The sequence below is a fragment of the Mastigoproctus giganteus genome, chromosome 2 (assembly GCF_048544385.1).
Source record: "Mastigoproctus giganteus isolate SK-2022 chromosome 2, ASM4854438v1, whole genome shotgun sequence".
Taxonomy (NCBI): Eukaryota; Metazoa; Arthropoda; class Arachnida; order Uropygi; family Thelyphonidae; genus Mastigoproctus; species Mastigoproctus giganteus.
Window position 1 is genome coordinate 3,344,493 of NC_143576.1, and position 22,295 is coordinate 3,366,787.

The following is a 22,295-nucleotide window of genomic DNA, read 5'->3' on the forward strand; positions in this document are numbered from 1 at the left end:
ACTACTAGATTGGGGAGATACAAGGACTAATAGATTAACAGTAGCCACTTGCAGAGGTGAAAATGATTCTTGCACTGCTTCTATTGGAATGAGCCGCAGCCTGGAAAATAAGATGCAGGATATTTCAGAGACTGCTGGGAATCATTGGGGTACAAGTAAACACATGGGTTGTATTAGGGTAGCTAAGAAAAAGAACAGGTGCATGTATACTTGCGTGTACACCAATGCTAGGAGTTTAATAAATTTGATGAATTTGAGGTATTGCTCAAAACATCAAAGGCAGATATTGTTGGGATTTCAGAGATGTGGTGTCACACAGATATAAGGAATGCAGAACTGGAATTTGGGGAGTGCAATGTCTACAGAAAGGATAGACAGGATAGGAAGGGAGGAGGGGTTATGCTATTAGTTAAGAAATACATAAAATCCAAGGAAGTGAAGCCAGTCGACATGCTAGACAGTGCAGTGTCAAGTCAGTTTGGTGTGACATAAGCATTGGGAGATCAAAATTGAGACTAGCAGTGTGCTATAGGCCTAAGGACTCTGATGAGTATAATAAGAAACTGTACAGGGAAATACAGTGGGCCAGTAAATCAGAGAGTCTTATAATGGGGGATTTTAATTTCCCAGATATTGACTGGAATTTGGGGGCTGGCCAGTCACACACTAGTAAGGCTTTTGTGGATTTATTGGATGATTGTTTTCTACATCAGCATGTTCGGGAGGCAACTAGAGGGAGTAATACTCTTGATTTGATTATCAGTAGGGATTCTTCATGCATTAAGAATCTGCAGGTAAATGAACCACTAGGTGGCAGTGATCACAGTGTGCTGAAGTGGGATTTACTCAAAGAGGTAACTACCATTAGGGGTAAAGAGAAAGGTTATTGCTTTCGTAAAGGCGACTACAATGGACTGAGACAGTATTTAAATTCTATACAGTGGGACCAACTGATGATGTTACCAACAGCAAATTCAAAATGGGAAGCATTCAAAGAACTTATCTTGGAAGTTACTAGGCTTTACATACCAACTAAGAAATATTGTTCAAGGTTTAGGCCTAAATGGATGTCAGATGAACTAATGAGACATATGGCACAGAAGAAAAATGCATGGGATACATATAAATTAACACGTGACACAGAAGCCTATGATAGATACAAGTTGATCTGTAACCAAGTTACAAAGGAGGTTAAGCAGGTGAAGGCAGATTACGAGAAATCTTTGGCAAGGGATGCAAAGAAAAACAGCAAAGAGTTCTTTACTTATGTAAACTCTATTCAGTCAGATTGGTCCACTTGATATCGATGGGTCAACTGTTGATGATCCTGCTCAGGTAGCTAAAAAACTAAATGAATATTTTGCATTGACATTCACACATGAGGAGTTATTCAGCGAGGGGAATGCCAGAGGTGTATTCGACTCTGGCAGTAAGCTACAGAATCTTCTAATAACTGTGAGTAAAGTGGAGGAGAAATTGTTGAAGATAAATACAAGAAAGGCACCTGGGGTGGATGGGATCTATCCAGTTATATTAAAGGAGGCAGCAAAGGAAGTAAGCAAACCCTTAGCCATAATTATGAGAGCTTCCTTGGACTCAGGGGAAGTACCCATGGACTGAAGATGTGCAAATGTGATGACCCCAATTCACAAAGGAGCATCAAAGGGCGACACAAGTAATTATAGACCTGTTAGTTTAACTTCTGTTCCTGGAAAATTAATGGAGGCACTGGTTAAAGAAGCACTGCAGGATCATCTAGACAAGACTTCAGTTATAGCTCCGACACAGCATGGTTTTGTTAAGGGGAAGTCTTGCCTGACCAATTTGATTGGATACTATGATGCAGTCACAAAAGAGCTGGATGCAGAGAATAAGTTTGATATTATATACGATCTTAGAAAGGCTTTTGATACTGTTGCACATGGAAGACTGCTGCACAAATTGGAGCAGTGTGGCATTGGAGGCAAAATGCTGCTAGGGATAAAGGGGTGGTTGAGAGGGAGAAGACAGAGAGTGATAATCAATGGACACGGCTCATCGTGGACTAATGTTATTAGTGGAGTCCCTCAGGGTTCAGTATTGGATCTATTATTGTTTTCTGTATTTATAAATGATATTGATGATGGTATATCAAGCTTAATGTCCAAGTTTTCAGACGATACGAAGGTTGGCAAGGTTGTCAAGGACACTACTGACACTATGCTACTGCAACAGGATCTGGAAAGGTTGAGCAGATGGGCTGAGAGGTGGAAAATGAAGTTTAACATTGACAAATGTAAAGTACTACATATGGGAAACAGCAACCCCAGAGCAACGTATCGACTCTGTGGTACTACACTGGCAGTGGTCAAGAATGAAAGGGACCTGGGGGTGGTTGTGCAGGCAGATATGAAGTTTTCTGACCAGTGCAGACAGGCTGCAAGAGTAGCTCATGGTGTATTGTCGATGATATATAGGAATTTTACTAGCAGCTATAAGGAGGTGATTATTCCCTTGTATAAGGCAATGGTCAGGCCACACCTAGAGTACTGTATACAGGTCTGGAGGCCTCATTTCAAGAAGGATGTAGAGATGCTGGAATGAGTACAGAGAAGGGCAACAAGATCAGTGAATGGAACAAAGGGGTGCTCTTACGAAGAAAGGCTTAAGTTTTGCAAGTTACAGTGTCTGGAGACTAGGTACCAGCGAGGTGATCTGATAGAGGTGTATAAAGCCTTGAATGGTTTGAGCATGCTCAATGCTGATGGGATTCTTCCTCTTGCTCAGAATAATCACCTGAGAGGGCATAAATTCAAATTGAGAAAGACAGATGTAGGACAGATGTGAAGAAATTTGCCTTTAGCCAGCGGGTGGTTGGTTGGTAGAATAGACTTCCATCCCTTATCGTGGAAGTTGATAGCCTAAATAAGTTTAAGGCTCAGCTGGACAGGTATTTCGAACGAACAGAGGGGTGAAGTGGAAGTACTTATTTTTTATTTATTTATTTTTATTTATTTTTATTTTTATTATTATTTTTTTTTGGCTGATGCCGCATAAGCTTGCTTTCTTGCATCAAATGCCTCTACTAATGCTAATGCTAATAACTGAGAGTAAAGTGGAGGAGAAATTGTTGAAGATAAACACAAGAAAGGCACCTGGGGTGGATGGTATCTATCCAGTTATATTAAAGGAGGCAGCAAAGGAAGTAAGCAAACCCTTAGCCATAATTATGAAAGCTTCCTTGGACTCAGGGGTAAGTACCCATAGACTGGAGATGTGCAAATGTGACCCCAATTCACAAAGGAGGATCAAAGGCTGACACAAGTAATTATAGACCTTGAGTTTAACTTCTGTTTATTGGAGGCACTGGTTAAAGAAGCACTGCAGGATAATCTAAACAAGACTTCAGTTACAGCTCAGACACAGCATGGTTTTGTTAAGGGGAAGTCTTGCCTGACCAATTTGATTGGATACTATGATGCAGTCACAAAAGAGCTGGATGCAGAGAATAAGTTTGATATTATATACTTGGATCTTAGAAAGGCTTTTGATACTGTTGCACATGGAAGACTGCTGCACAAATTGGAACAGTGTGGCATTGGAGGCAAATTGCTTCTATGGATAAAGGAGTGGTTAAGGGGGAGAAGACAGAGAGTGGTAATCAATGGACACTGCTCATCATGGACTAATGTTATTAATGGAGTCCCTCAGGGCTCAGTGTTGGGTCCATTGTTGTTTTCTGTATTTATGAATAATATTTATGATAGTATATCAAGTTTAATGTCCAAGTTTGCAGAAGATACGAAGGTTGGTAGGGTTGTTAAGTACACTACTGACGCTATGCTGCTGCAACAGGATCTGCAAAGGTAGAGCAGATGGGCTGAGAGGTGGCAAATGAAGTTTAACATTGACAAATGTAAAGTACTACATACGGGAAACAGCAACCCCAGAGCAATGTATCAACTCTGTGGTAGAGAATGAACAGGACCTTGGAGTAATTGTGCAGGCAGATATGAAGTTCTCTTAGCAGTGCAGACGGGCTGCAAGAGTAGCTCATGGTGTCTTGTCAATGATATACAGGAATTTTTCTAGCAGGGATAAGGAGGTGATTATTCCCTTGTATAAGGCAATGGTCAGGCCACACCTTGAGTACTGTATACAGGTCTGGAGGCCTCATTTCAAGAAGGACGTAGAGCTGCTGGAATGAGTACAGAGAAGGGCAACAAGATTAGTGAATGGAACAAAGGGTTTCTCTTACGAAGAAAGGCTAAAGTTTTGCAAATTACAGTGTCTGGAGACTAGGCACCGGCGAGGTGATCTGATAGAGGTGTGTAAAGCCTTGAATGGTTTGAGCATGCTCAAAGCTGATGGGATTCTTCCTCTTGCTCAGAATAATCATCTGAGAGGGCAAAAATTCAAATTGAGGAATAGATGTGCAGAAATTTACCTTTAGCCAGCAAATAGCTGGTTGGTGGAACAGACTTCCATCCCTTGTTGTGGAGGTTGATAGCCTAAATAAATTTAAAGCTCAGCTGGATAGGTATTTCGAACGAATGGAGGGGTGAAGTGGAAGTTTTTTTTGTTGGCTGATGATGCATAAGCTTGCTTACTTGCATCATATGCCTCTACTAATGCTAATGCTAATACTAATTAAGAAGTGCTGAAATTGCTTCTGAAAATGGAATGTAAAGTTCACCAAAATATCTTCTAAAATGAAATAATTTTAAGTTTAGTAAGCAAACATGTGAAGTTCTTTACTTAAAATGATTTGGGAGGATAGACTTAGAAAAACGATTAACATTGTAAGTGACTGGGAACAACAAAGTATTTTTAGTTCTTTTCTCCAGCACTTTCGTGGTCTTTATTTAGCTTTTTGTATGTATCACTATTACTGCCTTTGTCTACCTTACTCATACTATACTAGTAAAACTTTGATGGATTATATGGAGATAAGGCCTATCTGTTAAGCTAAAAAGAAATACAAATAATCTCCCAAAGCTGCTAGAATATCATGAAGATGGAAAAAAAAAAAAAAAAAAAAAAAAACCCTGCCACAAGTGGTCAAATACAAAGGTACAGCAGCACACACATCTGAGAGGTTCTAGCCCACAAGGCTAATAAATACACTCTTGTATTCTCTCTATCTTGTAAACTCATCTGACCATATGTGACTGTTCCAGAGTACAATTGAAAGTTTATTTTAAAAAATTCTTTAATTCTTTTAAAAACAAAATCTCTGCATGGGATTTCATGTTCATCTCTAGTGCTGAACTGGTCCTTAGATTTGTTAATCTACGATACTTAAAATATGTTGAATACACAAACTGAAACATTAAACCATATTTTCTTTGTATATTGGTGTGTATATGTATGGTGTGTAGTAAAATCTGATTAAATACATGTCAAATATCCATAAACCAGCAACTGCAGTACTTCACTAGGCAATTGCTAGTTTTTAGATTTTTATAGTTTTTGGACAATAACTCCAACTAGTCATGAACTATCAAATTAAATGTCAAAATCTGAGTAAGTAGGTAAACAGAGAATGCTTTGGTAGCTGGCTCTATCAACAGTGCTTAGTTCCTACCTTTTGCCAATTTATCTAAATACTTAACTTATTATTTACTACCTGTATTAACGATTTTTGGAGTGGTTTCGACAAATATGAGTGGATTTTAATTAATGTGATTTTATAACATTATCTATACTCCAAAAAATACTCCAATGTTGCTGTGAAGTTTATGTAGTGGTCTTCTTTTACAATTATAATATAATGTTAATATATTATGAATTACTGTATGTTTTATATCCTGGGCTATGAGTTTTCTGCTAGTGGCTGGCTCGCTGGCTCTGCAGAATGAATTTCTTCATGGAGTTTGTAAATTTTTGTAAAAATGAAAAATTTGTGCATAAATGCTTTCAAATATTAATTTCTTCTTATTTTGACTTGGTTGTTCATAGATTGAAATTATTGTCAAAAATCAAACCTCTATTGTAAAAATATAAAAACAATTAAATAAATAAAAAAATTCATGAAAAACTCACCATTATCAGAAAACTTTAGCCTCTGTAAGTTTGAAATTGGATAACAACGGCAAACAAAGGCAATCTCCAATTTTCAAGATACCAACTGTTACAAACTGTCTACAATTACTTAAAAAAACAACTAAGAGATGGCACCATTTGCTAGATGATTTCAAGATAGTTCATACATAAACAGACACATTATTTAAAATATGTGTCTGTTTATGTATGATTTTGAAAAACACATATAATATGCATGTTTTATTTAAGGGCCATATATCCTCTGAAAAATGTATATAACCTTTGGTAATTGGCTAAAATTTGGAAATGAAAAGCCCCCCAATCAAGAAACCCAATAAAACAAACTGCTATGTAATTATCACCAAAATCACTTTGATAATGTTCCATAAAAAAATAATAGAAAAATTTTTAAAAAGTGGCACTGATTATAATTTGTCATAAAACAACTAGCTCCTGTCTATATTTCTTGTTTGCAAGCTTCTCATTCCCACATTTTTATTTACAATGTATCTTGCATATAGGAATAAAAGCTAGTCACGTAGAAAAATTTGCAGGAAGTAGACAGCAGTTTTCAACAGAGCAGGCTACTGACACATTCTGTTTACTTCTGCTCCATTTTTCCAGATAAGTTCCAATTATTTAAACAGCAATAAGTACAGTATGAAAATACAAAGAAATGAAATTTTATTTACTAAAAAATGTATTTTTATTTTCCTTTTTAAATGCCAATAAAAAAGATGCAGTATAAATTTATTTATTTTCAAGCTGTAAGTCATTAGGAGTTGAATACCTGATGTGACTGCTACCATTTGCCATATCACTAGATAGCTAACCTTGTAACAAAGTTGATGCTAATACCATTATCCCTTTTCACAGGATCAGCCATGGCCTGCTTGATGAAAAGGATCCTTTTTCCATTTGTATCACAATAAATAAAATAAAAGGCGTTCAATATATTTTACGATGACAGAATTTCTGACTCTCAGTATGGACCACAGCCGCACGTTAATCTCTCCTGTCTTTTAGTCTGCTTTTCAATTTTCAATGCTGTGTGGTGTTTTTAGGAGGCTCAAAATATTTTCTTGGATGCCTGAATAGTATAGAACATAAAAGCAGAAACTAGCAAAGTAAAATGAGAGAGGGGGGGTACATTGGGGATTATAAACCCCCACCTCACCAAATCCATATTATTTAGTCATTTCAATTCCTCTAAGTCATTGCTAACACCCTATCCATAAAGGCTTTGCATGTACTATTTTTACATGTTGAATGTGCAATTATATTAAATCAAAAACTAGGCATTTCACTGGCTTCCTATAAACAACTGTTCTAAAGCTAGAGTTCCCTCCTTTTGATGAAAAAAAATGTTGAGAAACAGAAGGAGACGTTCCTCTTTTTATTTCACTATGAAATAAAAACAGGATACTTTCCTGTTTTTATTTCATAGTGAGCTGTTGAGGACCAGGTATTAATACAGTATATTACAATAATTCATATTCATCAACCCAGCCTTACATGGAAAAACATATCAAGTTATCTCTTCTAAATTCCTATGAGATACAGAGAAATCCTTTTCTTCCTACTACTCCATTATGAGAAGTGTTATAATCCAATGAGGTTCACTTCAGAACCAGGCTGCAAATAAAAGAAAGTAAATTCACATTTACCTATTCCTACTTTATCTTGGTACAGAACTCTCTCTCTCTCTCTCTCTCTCTCTCTCTCTCTCTCTCTCTCTCTCTCTCTCTCTCTGTGTGTGTGTGTGTGTGTGTGTGTGTGTGTGTGTGTGTGTGTGTGTGTGTGTGTGTGTGTGTGTGTGTGTGTGTGTGTGTGTGTGTGTGTCCAGTATTCTGATGTGGTGATCCTGAATTTACTTTATTTCTATATTGAATACACTTGAACCAGTATATTTTTACCAATGCACTCAAGAGCATTGGTACAGTGATGAAATGATTTTGTTCTGTGAAAGAATCAAAAACTAATCGCTGCTATTCTATATCATGCTTACAACTAACGACTAAGGAAACACTTACTGTGTTTCATAAAAGCAGTTAATTAATGTGGATTTTATAACATTATCTATACTCCAAAAAATATTCCAGTGTTGCTGTGAAGTTTATGTAGTGGTCTTCTTTTACAATTGTAATATAATGTTAATATATTAAGAGTTACTGTATGTTTTATTTAAGTTTTAAAGTTTCAGAATGCAAGTAAAAAGTTTTATTAATTCTTAATCTACTGAAGAAAACCCACAAAAAAGGGTAAGAAAATGTAACATCTCAAAAGTTTAATTTAATTAAATTTAAACTTATAGGTTTATTAAATTGGATTATAGATAATGTGATTATTAAACTGTAAAATAAATTTACAAAACTAGATAATAGATAATGTAAGTATCTATAATCTTGTTCAATATACTTTATCCAGTTTAATAAATCCATTTTTATTCAATGCAATGAAGCATTTCCTTTTCCAATAACCTTGATCCCATTTAAAAATTACACCTTTCAATGAACATTTCTACAAGATATTAAAATTTTCTGTGTATAACCTGGATTCTACTAATGCTTAGTTTGAATTATTATTTCCATCTGAAGGTTCCCAGAAAGAGAGTAAATGCTTTAAAAAAATAAAAAAAATAAATTTTTTACTTCTTAAATTCTTATTTTTCTCATAAAATCATTATAACTTATCTTAAACTTTCTTTATAGTAATAACCTTATCATAATATTAAATATGATAAGGTTATTACTATAAAGATCTCTTACACTCTCTTGTACTTCATAAGTGAGTGAGCTCAAGTCCTGAAGTGTACTGTTTTTTTTAAATATATTTTGATTAATTCCATTCTGATATTTTTGTTTTTTTTAGTGCATTTGATAATACCTTTAATTGTTTCTTTAGCTTTATTGTAAATGATTAACTTTTAACTTTAGTCTAAACACTCTTGTACTCTCATCTTGCCTCACACTATCTCAGAAACTTTCTAACAAAGTGGTTAATTAATTACTGTTTATTTTATTAATCTGTTCTATGGTTGTTGTTGTTGTTGTTTGGTTTTTAGGAGCATTAGCAACTAAGGCCATATTGCTCCTGGAATATGCGGTGATCATTCCATAACCTTTCCGTATCCTCCGTATTTGGTGGTGACGGGCTCGAACCCCAGTCTAATCAAGGAGCGTGTGCTACGCACTGCTGCTCCTTCCCACCTGGCTACGGAGGCACCCTGTTCTATGGGATGCTGGCTTACTCCTTAACAATGTAAGTAACAATAATGGTTCCTGCATATACCCAGTAATAAAAATCACACTATTGCAATGAGATGCCTACTGGAAGAATGCCACAAATAATTATTTGAATTTTACTACTCATATATCATGAACATATGCTGACTTGCTCATTCTCTGTTGTATTTTTGTGGCTAGCAGATTTTAAACTGCCTAATTATTCCAATAAGCAATTCTACATTAGCAATTCTATAATTTTGAAATTCAAAAATCCCATACTGCATGGAAGCTAACATCAAACAACTTCATCAACACTTTTGTCAAGGAACTGTCACTAGAGACCATCAGCTGATAAAAAATCAAATTGTGGTCCCTAGTGACAGACTTTTTATAGCAGTGCCTCACACCTTTTAAAGAAACAGGAGATTACCCAGTTGCCGATAACATTTGTTTAAAAGAAGTACAATAACAAGGCACTCAATTGTAACACAAACTGCATTCTGCTGATCATTAAGACCAGTTCATTTGCTAAACATTTAAATCCTGCTAATGGAACACCGACACACAGGAGGAAGGAAAATAGCCACTTTTCATAATTTTGAAATGGTAAAATTAACATTAGTTATTTTATAATTCTGAAGTTAAAATTGTAGTTTTGAGAACAAGAAATTGAAATCATGGGGGGGGGGGGAAAAGATGTGTGAAGAATATGAAGATTTCAGGACAATTCAAGCTGGCAAAAGTAAGTCCGTTTGAGCTTGTTTCACTCAGCTAAAATGTAAATCCTCATTTGTACAGTTCTTCAAGAGGTACTGGAAGATGTATTATGACAATATTTAAAGAATGGTGTGCTGTAGATGCATCATTACTGCAGTACAATGATGTATCTGCTCATACCAGTCTGAGTGTTTGAACATTTTCAGCCAAGAACACCACTGTTGTTCCCTCACCTCTGTGTTCTTGAAATCAAAATCCCTGCAATTTTTATTTCTGCAAAACTTAACTTTTGTCATAAAAGGGATTTCTGTGATATTTCAAAAATACACTAAATGCTAAAAGATATACAAAATAGATGCTCCGAAAATGCTTCTAATAATCACAGAATTGGTTTATCAAATGTCAGTGAGACTATTTCAGCAGTGGCAGCATGGGATACCTAGCAAGTGACAATTTTTCTATATTTTTTTTAAATACAATTCTGGAACTTATGTTTTGATTTGTGGGGGGGGGAGGAAATCTACTGATGCTTTCTCTTAAAGCCCTGATGTATTTTATTTTCAATTGTAGTAAAAAACTTTATTTCAAGGTTTAATTCTAGTTTTTAGATTTCTTCAGGAAAAATTATTTTTTAAAATCTATTTCATATCATCCCCCACAAAAAAAAAAAAAAAAAAAAACTATGTGATAACCACCAGTAAATATTGAGAAAGCTAAATGTTTATATAAGACATTCTGATTCATATAAAAGATCAAAATTATCAGTGCTATTAAAAACAAAATGTATATAACTAGACAACTAAAAATCAAAAGGAAAACAAAACAAAAAGGTTCTTTAATGAGAGTGCTAATACAAAGGCACTTTAAATTAAGAAAATACAATTGTTCCGTACAAGCAGTAAATATGAAAATGTAAAGATTTTCTATAAACAAAGCAAAAGAAAAATAATAAAAAAAAAAAAAAAAAAAAAAAAAACATTCTGATGAAATAAACAGACAAGCAGGAAATAACTTGAGAAACATGCATCTTGCCCACTATTGTCTATATAATAAAACTTATCTCAACAAGTGAAGAAATCGCTTGTTCAGAATATTATTATTTTTTTAATTTCCTGAACTTCAACTTGTAGAGGAACTTTTTATAGAATTTCTTACTTGCATCGTCGGGAGACCTGACATCAAAATCTGGATTTTCCAGACTGCAATCTCTTCCTCGAGCTGTATTCAAGTGATGAGCTGGGAAACCATCTTGTCCACCAATATAGCTAGTAAAGCCACCAACAGAATGCTGAGATTCCTGGGAAACATTAAGTTTATAAAATTAGCAAATATTGAAAAGTGAATAAGTACTATTTTGAAATTAACATTTGGAAATTTTTAATAAATTACATAATTTAAAATATGCAAAATATTTTAACATGGGAACAAAAGGATTAAAATTAACATAAACCATGTGAGAGTAAACTATTGTTTATTAACACCACAATTCCAAACAAATAATTTATCGATATCTTTAGGTTACATGTCAGGTTAGATATTCATGCAACATTCTATCTATGTTCAATCTATGTTCAACTTTATATGGCAGATCACTGCCTCATCATTTCCCTTTTCCCTTTGGAAAATGGGAATGATCGCCTGCCTCATCATTCCCATTTTCCGAAGTCGCCGGACCTGGGCATCTTCAGCTTTCGAATTTTTCTTTCTAATGGCTGATAGTGCACCTTCCTTCCATGTTTTTCTAGGGCATCCTCACCTTCTCTTCCCTTGTAGTATCAACTCATATATAATTATAGGCGATCTCTCTCTCCATTCATGCAAAGCAAATGTCCAAACCATCTCAACCTCCTTTTTCCATTCTTTCTATAATATCTTCAACTGTGTGCATGCATCTTCTTATATCCTTGTTCATTATCCTCTCTATCCTAGAAACTCTAGCACTCCAAAGTAGGTAGTCCATATCTAGGACACTAAATACTGATTCCACTAATGATTGTCCAATATTCCTACAGGGAGGGCTGTTTGCAAGATCTTCAACAGTGGGGAGTTGCTTAACCAATTCCCAGTATAATCATTTCAGAGTATCAGGTTACGTTTGACATCGTATCACATTTTCCTTCAGTTCCTCTCCAAATGGCCATCACATGCGCTAAAAAACTCCTGGACAGTGACCAAACCTAGTCAGCAGAACTTTGCTCTCTACCAATGACGTTTGCACTGCCCTTAAGTTGTGCCTGACTGGTGGTGGTGGTGTGGTGAATCCATTTACTGACAAATTCATGGCACAGCCACAGGTGCTCCTGTCAGTTCACTTATGGCAAACCTCACTATGGAGGAGCTAGAAGATTGCATGTTTGTAGGTCTGCCAGATATAGCCTATGGTGTCATTATATTGACAATGGGTTTGTTGTCATCCCCACAGGTCAGGAGACTGACCCTTGTCACACATTAACTCTCTTTCGCCCTTTATTCAGTTCACCGTTGAGCTGGAATCAGACAATGTTCTTCCATTTTTGGATACCCTTGTTTGATACAAGGGCATGCATCTAAGGACATCAGTCCATTGCAAGCCGATGTGTGCTGGCTAATTCACCAATATTGGTCAGCACATGCTCACAGTCAACTTCTCGGTACAGCAAGTGCCCTACTAACCCTCACCTGGACCCACTCCAGTTCTGCGGATGAGAGGCGTGCTGAGATCACTAAAGTAAAGGCAGATTTGGCTAAGAGCAGTTACCCTACCGTTGCATTAGATAAATGCGACCTACAAACCCATGACTGAGCGGCAAACCCCAGGTCCACATGTTATGATGACCCACCTCGACCGCCTTATCCCATACTACCTAAACCTGTCACAACAACTCTCAAAGGTCTTAGGGAGAAGGCGCCTCCGTAGCCAGGTGGGAAGGAGCAGCAGCACTAGTGCGTAGCACACGCTCCTTGATTAGACCGGGGTTCGAGCCTGTCACCACCAAATACGGAGGATGCGGAAAGGTCAGGGAATGACCACCGCATATCCCGGAGCAATATGGCCTTAGTTGCTAATGCTCCTAAAAACCAAATAACAAATAACAAATCTTAGGGAGTTATGGGATAAAGTGCCTGCAGATTTCAGGCAGGAAATTGTGGTCCCTTGTATTTCGGTATAGACACCGATTCCCCCACACTTGCGGAGCGGTTCGGTGTACCGCATTTCCTGCTGTAACTGCACTGGCTGCTACACTGGTGAATCCGGAAGAAGGCTCGAAGATCTAGTCTCTGAGCATGAGAGAGCTATCCCCACCGCTGATTTCGAACACTCAGCGATTGCTGAACACTTCTGGTCAACCCAGCACGATATCGACCCAGAGCACGACGTCAAGATTATTGACCGCTCTTGTCAGTACCGTTGATATGTATGGTTAGAGTCGCTTCACATTTCATGTTGTTGTTGTGATTCGTATTTTAACCAGAACAAAGGAAATCGTGTCCATTCTATCATTGAAGCAACCATCCTTCTGAATAATAGACGTTGGTGCACCAGCAAACCCAAGCTTTGCATTCACAACAAGCCTCTACTTCCAACTGCCAACTGTTGTCTGCACCTGTGTCACAGGTGCAGACAACAGTTGGCAGTTGGTTATGCAAGGTAAACAGTCACACAGTTTACCTTGCATGACCATCATACTAGGCACTCTTTTCAGTTTTGTATTAATGCTTTCCAACTGAAGGGCAACCTATGCCTGAAAGTTATTGACGTATAGTTAATTTTAACTTATTTTTACTTATCTTATGGGTTTCCTATTAAAAGGATTTAATATGATAGCATAGCTTAATTTATTATGGTACTTACCTTTTTTTATAATCTGCAATTGATGTTTGAATGGTGGATGATAATTTTAAATTAAATTAGGAGTAAGTAAGTTGAGGTTTAAAAACAGAAGTTAAAATATGCACAAGGAAGTAGAAGTGCACGTCTTCGTCCTTGGTTGTCAATATTAAAGTTGAAAATAAATGGTTAATACTGGAGGCCAATAGCCATAACAAGTGGCTTTCGTTATCCACGTCTTCAGTTGGCAATGATGGGTTGAGAGTGAACGTGTGTATTTAAGAAAGCTAAGTTCTCATGATGCTCCTGGTTACATGTGGAAATCTCAGGTGCATGAGATCCCAAGCCGGTGCAATGTTGTATGGTAGTTTGGTATTTAATACTTGAAGATTGGAATGGCGCCGGAACCATTCTATGACTAGGGCTTCATATTGGTAAGATTTTAAAACTGGATTTTAATTTGATAATGGGAATGGCTGAGTCTACAAAGGGGGTGTGATTGTGAGATTGAACATGTGATGCTAATTCTGTGTTGGTTTGGCCTGTCTTAAAACTATTGTAGTGGTAGTATGCACGTGTGTTTTAGTAGAATCATATTTGGAAGTTGTGCTACCAATATAACATGCATTGCAGTTAGGTTGACATTTTATTAGGTAAATAATATTGTTCATATTGCTGATATGATATTTTTGTGTGTCTTTGTATGAATTAAATAATAAGCCAAGTTTATTATAAGTTGAGAATGTGAGGATGATGTCGGTACCTTTGAATATGTGGCAGAACTGATTGCAAAAATTACTATGGTAAGGTAGGATAATACGTAGATTATTATTAGAGGTGTGTTTGGGTGGATATTAATATTATTTTGGATGGTGAAAATGGTTTGTTGAATTAATTGAGTAGGGTACCTTCTAGATATCAATTTTGTTGTAAGATATTGAAGTTCACGATTAATATTGTTTTGTGTAGAACTGTATTTTATAGCATTGTAAATCTGATTATAAAGAACGGCCTTTTTTATGTTAAGGGGGTGGTGCGAATCAAAATGTAGGTACTTGCCAGTATGGGTATTTTTTCTAAAAATTCTTGTTCCTAGTTTGGTGTCATTCCTACAAATGTTGAGGTTCAGAAAATTAATTTGTTCGTTTTCTTCAAGTTCTAAGGTGTATCTTAATGTATTGTGTACTGAATTAAATTTAATGAAAAGATTGTCTATTGTGGGTTTTGGTCCTATTAAAAGAATGTCATCTGCATATCTTAAAAATAATTTTATATCTGGGGGGTATATGGTTGTAGTACATAGTTTTCTATTGAAGCTAGGTAAATTTCAGAAAGGGGTTCTGAGATCCCCAATCCCATAGGTCAGTGGTCTCAAACTGAAATTGCATGCGGGCCGAATCACGATCTGAAAGCGGCTGAGGGGCTGGAATTTTTTTTTTAACAAAATGAGAGTGAATATGTATATATTGCACCATATTTACTTTTAATGTATGGATACCACCCCTTTATAACCTGGTGTTAAGCATGACGCGTGTGTGTGTGGTGTGTTGCGTGTAAGTTTATAAAAAGTTTGGAAATTTTACTTTTAAAATTTAATTTGCCTCGAACATGGTTTAATTGAAAATTTATTTCGACACATACAGAAAAAATATATATGTTTGTATGTAAATAATTATAAACTTCTTTATTTCTTACTACAACTTGACACTTGATGGCATTTTGATTCTGATAAAGTTTGTAGCCTTGGAGAAAAATTACTAGAAACTATCTTCATCACGGATTGTAGATGCTCATTGGTCAATCGGGTTCTTTTCTTGGACTTATTAATTTTCAACTGCGAAAAAAACTGTTCACATATAAATGTACTCCCAAACAAAGCAATTATTCTTATTGGAAAAATTCGTAACTGAGGGTATTTATCTTTTGACAAGTATGAATTAAAGTTAATCAAACCTGTACCTTCAAATCTTTGAATAAGATTTATATCACACTGTAAATTAATTAGCTCCATTTGTAGATTTTCTGGTGCGTTATTCACGTTCGTTTTTAATGGTAATGAAAATAATGTAAAATCGGACTCCAAATCATTAAAATCTTTAAATCTTTCTTCAAATTCTTGACGTAATAATGCTATTTTTCTTGCATATTCTTGAGATTTTTAATTTGAAATAATAGGGCAGGATTTAAGATGTAGGAAATGTACGAAATTTTTTGATTCCAGTTGTGTTTCCCATAACTGCAATTTAACTTTAAAAGCTTTAATACAAGTATACATGTCAGTGATAAGTTTATTCTTTCCTTGCAGCTCTTTATTGAGAATATTTAAATGGCCGGTTAAGTCAACAAGAAATTCTAAATCCGTTATCCATGTATCATTATGTAGCTCATCGATAGTTTTATTTTTTTGTGTCACGAAAATTTTGATTTCATTTATTAAATCAAAAAACCGTTTTAATACAGCTCCTCGACTTAACCACCTCACCTCGTTATAATAAATCATTTCTCCGTACTCACTTTCAATTTCTTTAAGCAATTCAACAAATTCTCGATGATTCAGAGCTCGTCCACAGAGAAAATTTACCATTTAGTTATTGTTTCCATAACATTATCCATCTGCAAACTTTTGGCACAAAGTGCTTCTTGATGAATAATGCAATGTATAGTGCAAAAATTATTCTGAAATTTTTCTTCTTTCACTATATTTCTTAATTTTACCGCTACTCCTTTTTTTTGCCAACCATAGCAGCTGCACCATCACTTGCAAATCCAACCATTTTATCCCAACTTAATTTATATTTATCTATTACAGTTTTTATTTCAGAAAAAATATCCTGTGCACCAGTTTTTCCTTTCATAAGAATTATTTCCAATAATTCCTCAATTACTTCAAATTCATCAGTAACACCTCATACGAAAACGGCAAGTTGTGCTATATCTGTGATGTCAGTACTCTCATCAACTGCTATAGAGAATGCTGCAAAATCTATACTTTTTTCTTTTAACTGACATCGTAAATCACTAGCGATTTTGTTAATACGTTCCGCTACGGTGTTGGCTGACAAACAAATATTTTTAAATAATTGTTTGTCAGGACAAAGAACTTCAGCAGACAAAGAAGTTCAGCCATCAGTAAATGGTTTTGACCGTTTTGCAATGATATGCACAAGAGCAAAACTTGCGTGAACTGGTGCTTCACTGGATTTATTTGCTTCAGTAAAAAAAATTTTGTTGTCGTTGTAAGCCAAATTTCAGAAACTAACTTTTCTTCCCTCAATTTGCCTTCCAACGTTTCAAATTTTTCTTTATGATTTGTTTCGTAATGGCGACGTAAATTGTATTCTTTCGGAACTGATATTCCTTTATTACAAATAAAACATACAATTGCGCACAACACCACAAAAGTACATAATTTTCCATTTATCTTGAAAAACGCGTCCTTCTTCGTCCACTTTTCTTTTACCCTTTGTTAAAGACATGGCTTGCATCTAATCTCTTAATTAAAATCACTATTATAATTTTATTTACAACTTTAATTTAACAAGATGAATTTTCATATGAAAGCAACACTCAAAAGTTATGCACAATTCTAAACAATAGGTATTGATATAATGCAGAATCTACATTATATCAAATACCTATCGTTTCTCGTTAGATCTACATTGTAGACCTAGCAACAAGCACAAATAAACAGGTTTTATAAACTGTACGTTAGTTTGTCTCCATCTATATGGGAGGTTAGGCAGGCGAAGGCAGATTACGAAAAATCTTTGGCAAGGGATGCAAAGAAAAACAGCAAGGAGTTCTTTACTTCTGGAAACTCTAGAAGGAAGGGGATGAATCAGATTGGTCCACTTGATATCGATGGTTCAACTGTTCATGATCCTGCTCAAGTAGCTAACAAACTAAATCAATATTTTGCATCTACATTCACACATGAGGAGTTATTCAGGAAGGGGAATGCCATAGATGAAGTAAACACTGGCAGTGAGCAAGATGATCTTGTCAGAATTGAGAGTAAAGTGGAGAAATCGTCATCAACCTTTGCCCCTGACAGACATACCCTGGTCCTGTTCCACAGGACCAGGGTATGTCTGCCAGGGGCAAAGGTTGATGACGTTGTAGAGCAGATATCATCTTTTAAGGGCACAAAAGGTGATATAGTTGTACAAGTTGGCACTAATGATATCAAGAGTAGGAGACCGGCAGAATTGCTTAACAAGTACAGGTCACTGTTGAAAAAAAGCTGTGAAATAGGGTTGAATTTGAAAGTGTCTGCAATTCTGCATAGACACGATAGGAGGGAGTATATGATGAGAGCCTTGTCGATCAATTCGGCCCTGGAAAGATTGTGCAAGGCTCAAGGGGTAGAATTTTTTTCAGCCTGGACTGTACTTCTTAACAGGAGAGATTGCTTCTACAGGGATTGGATACACTTAAATAGAAAGGGTGCAAGAATATTCGCTGATGCTATCGAGGCAGTGTTAGGTGGGTCGGAAAACAGCTAGCATGGCGGGGGAGACAAAGACGAATAGATTAACAGTAGCCACTGGCAGAGGTGAAAGAGATTCTTGCACTGCTTCAATTGGAATGAGCAGAAGCCTGAAAAACAAGATGCATGGTATTTCAGAGACTGCTGGGAGCCATTGCGGTACAAGTAAACACATGGGTTGTGTTAGGGTAGCTAAGAATAGAAATAGGTGCATGTATACTTGCGTGTACACCAATGCTAGGAGTTTAGTAAATAAATTTGATGAATTCGAGGTATTGCTCAAAACATCAAAGGCAGATATTGTTGGGATATCAGAGACGTGGTGTCACACAGATATAAGGAATGCAGAACTGGAATTTGGGGAGTACAACGTCTATAGAAAGGATAGACTGGATAGGAAGGGAGGAGGGGTTATGCTATTAGTTAAGAAATACATAAAATCCAAGGAAGTGAAGCCAGTGGACATCACTGGACAGTGCAGTGTCGAGTCAGTTTGGTGTGACATAAGCATTGGGAAATCAAAATTGAGAGTAGGAGTGTGCTATAGGCCTAATGACTCTGATGAGTATAATAAGAAACTGTACAGGGAAATAGAGTGGGCCAGTAAATCAGAGAGTCTTATAATGGGAGATTTTAATTTCCCAGATATTGACTGGAATTTGGGGGCTGGTCACTCACACACTAGCAAGGCTTTTGTGGATTTATTGGATGATTGTTTTCTACATCAGCATGTTCGGGAGGCAACTAGAGGGAGGAATACTCTTGATTTGATTATCAGCAGTGATTCTTCATGCATTAAGGATCTGCATTTAAATGAACCACTAGGTGGCAGTGATCACAGTGTGCTGAAGTGGGATTTACTCAAAGAGGTAACCACCATTAGGGGTAAAGGGAAGGATTATTGCTTTCATAAAGGCGACTATGATAGACAGACAGTATTTAAATTCTATACAGTGGGACCAACTCATGATGTTACCAACAGCATATGCACAATGGGAAGCATTCAAAGAACTTATCTTGGAAGCTACTAGGCTTTATATACCAACTAAGAAATATTGTTCAAGGTTTCGGCCTAAATGGATGTCAGATGAACTGATGAGGCATATGGCAGAGAAGAAACATGCATAGGATACATACAAATTAACACATGACACAGAAGCCTATGATAGATACAAGTTGATCTGTAACCAAGTTACAAAGGAGGTTAGGCAGACGAAAGCAGATTACAAAAATCTTTGGCAAGAGATGCAAAGAAAAACAGCAAAGAGTTTTTACTTATGTAAACTCTAGAAGGAAGGGGATGAATCAGATTGGTCCACTTGATATTGATGGGTCAACTGTTGATGATCCTGCTCAGGTAGCTAACAAACTAAATGAATATTTTGCATCGACATTCACACATGAGGAGTTATTTAGCGACGGGAAAGCCAGAGGTGCATTCAACTCTAGCAGTAAGCTAGAAAATCTTGTAATAACTGAGAGTAAAGTGGAGGAGAAATTGTTGAAGATAAACACAAGAAAGGCACCCGGGGTGGATGGGATCTATCCAGTTATATTAAAGGAGGCAGCAAAGGAAGTAAGCAAACCCTTAGCCATAATTATGAGAGCTTCCTTGGACTCAGGGGAGGTACCCACAGATTGGAGATGTGCAGATGTCACCACAATTCACAAAGGAGGATCAAAGACTGACACAAGTAATTATAGACCTGTGAGTTTAACTTCTGTTCCAGGAAAATTAATGGAGGCACTAGTTAAAGAAGCACTGCAGGATCATTTAGACAAGACTTCAGCTATAGCTCGAACACAGCATGGTTTTGTTAAGGGGAAGTCATGCCTGACCAATTTGATTGGATACTATGATGCAGTCACAAAGGAACTGGATGCAGGGAATAACTTTCATATTACATACTTGGATCTTAGAAAGGCTTTTGATACTGTTGCACATGGAAGACAGCTGCACAAATTGGAGCAGTGTGGCATTGGACGCAAATTGCTGCTGTGGATAAAGGGGTGGCTGAGGAAGAGAAGACAGAGAGTGGTAATCAATGGACACTGCTCGTCGTGGACTAATGTTATTAGTGGAGTCCCTCAGGGCTCAGTGTTGGATCCATTATTGTTTTCTGTATTCATAAATGATATTGATGAGGGTATATCAAGTTTAATGTCAAAGTTTGGAGACGATACAAAGGTAGGCAGGGTTGTCAAGGACACTACTGACACTATGCTGCTGCAACAGGATCTGGAAAGGTTGAGCAGATGGGCTGAGAGGTGGCAAATGAAGTTTAACATTGACAAATGTAAAGTACTACACATGGGAAACAGCAACCCCAGAGCAACGTATCAACTGTGTGGTACTACACTTAAGGTGGTAGAAAATGAAAAAGACCTGGGAGTAATTGTGCAGTCAGATATGAAGTTCTCTGAGCAGTGCAGACGGGCTGCAAGAGTAGCTCATGGTGTATTGTCAATGATATATAGGAATTTTTCTAGCAGGGATAAGGAGGTGATTATTCCCTTGTATAAGGCAATGGTCAAGCCACACCTAGAGTACTGTATACAGGTCTGGAGGCCTCATTTCAAGAAGGATGTAGAGCTGCTGGAATGAGTACAGAGAAGGGCAACAAGATTAGTGAATGGAACAAAGGGGTGCTCTTACAAAGAAAGGCTTAAGTTTTGCAAATTACAGTGTCTGGAGACTAGGCACTAGCGAGTTGATCTGATAGAGGTGTATAAGGCCTTGAATGGTTTGAGCATGCTCAATGCTGATGGGATTCTTCCTCTTGCTCAGAATAATCACCTGACAGGGCATAAATTCAAATTGAGGAAAGACAGATGGAGGATAGACATGCGGAAATTTGCCTTTAGCCAGCGGGTGGTTGGTTGGTTGGTGGAACAGACTTCCATCCCTTGTCGTGGAAGTTGATAGCCTAAATAAGTTTAAGGCTCAGCTGGACAGGTATTTCGAATGAACAGAGGGGTGAAGTGGAAGTGGTTTTTTTGGCTGATGCTGCATAAGCTTTCTTTCTTGCATCAAATGCCTCTACTAGTGCTAATGCTAAAATTGTTGAAGATAAATACAAGAAAGGCACCTGGGATGGATGGGATCTATCCAGTTATATTAAAGGAGGCAGCAAAGGAAGTAAGCAAACTGTTAGCCGTAATTATGAGAGCTTCCTTGGACTCAGGGGAAGTACCCACTGACTGGAGATGTGCAAATGTAACCCCAATTCAAAAAGGAGGATCAAAGGCTGACACAAGTAATTATAGACCTGTGAGTTTAACTTCTGTTCCAGGAAAATTAATGGAAGCACTGGTTAAAGAAGCACGGCAGGATCATCTTGACAAGAATTCAGTTATAGCTCAGACACAGCATGGTTTTGTTAAGGGAAGGTTTTGCCTGACCAATTTGATTGGATACTATGATGTAGTCACAAAAGAAATGGATGCAGGGAATAACTTTGATATTATATATTTGGATCTTAGAAAGGCTTTTGATACTGTTGCACATGGTAGACTGCTGCACAAATTGGAGCAGTGTGGCATTGGTGGCAAATTGTTGCCATGGATAAACGGATGGTTGAGTGGCAGAAGACAGTGTCCATTGGTAATCAATGGACACTGCTCTTCGTGGACTAATGTTATTAGTGGAGTCTCTTAAGGTTCAGTGTTGGGTCCATTGTTGTTTTCTGTATTTATAAATGATATTGATGATGGTATATCAAGCTTAATGTCCAAGTTTGCAGACGATATAAAGGTAGGCAGGGTTGTTAATGACACTAATGACAGTACACTGCTGCGACAGGATCTAGAAAAGTTGAACAGATGGGCTGAGAGGTAGCAAATGAAGCTTAACATTGACAAATGTAAAGTACTACATATGGGAAACAGCAATCCCAGAGCAACGTATCAACTCTGTAGTACTACACTGACAGTGGTAGAGAATGAAAAGGCCCTGGGGATAATTGTGCAGGCAGATATGAAGTTCTCTGAGCAGTGCAGACAGGCTACAAGAGTAGCTCATGGTGTCTTA

The 22,295-nt window shown here is 36.9% G+C and overlaps 1 protein-coding gene across 1 annotated transcript in view; it reads right to left on the reverse strand.

Moving 5' to 3' along the window:
* The window catches only part of LOC150089119 (rabphilin-3A-like), a 251,552-nt gene that overhangs the window by 127,898 nt on the left and 101,359 nt on the right, over positions 1–22,295 (reverse strand). Inside the window, exon 8 of the mRNA XM_090388013.1 lies at positions 11,124–11,265. Coding sequence (XP_090244139.1) covers positions 11,124–11,265 — 142 coding nt within the window. The remainder of the gene's footprint in view (positions 1–11,123; positions 11,266–22,295) is intronic.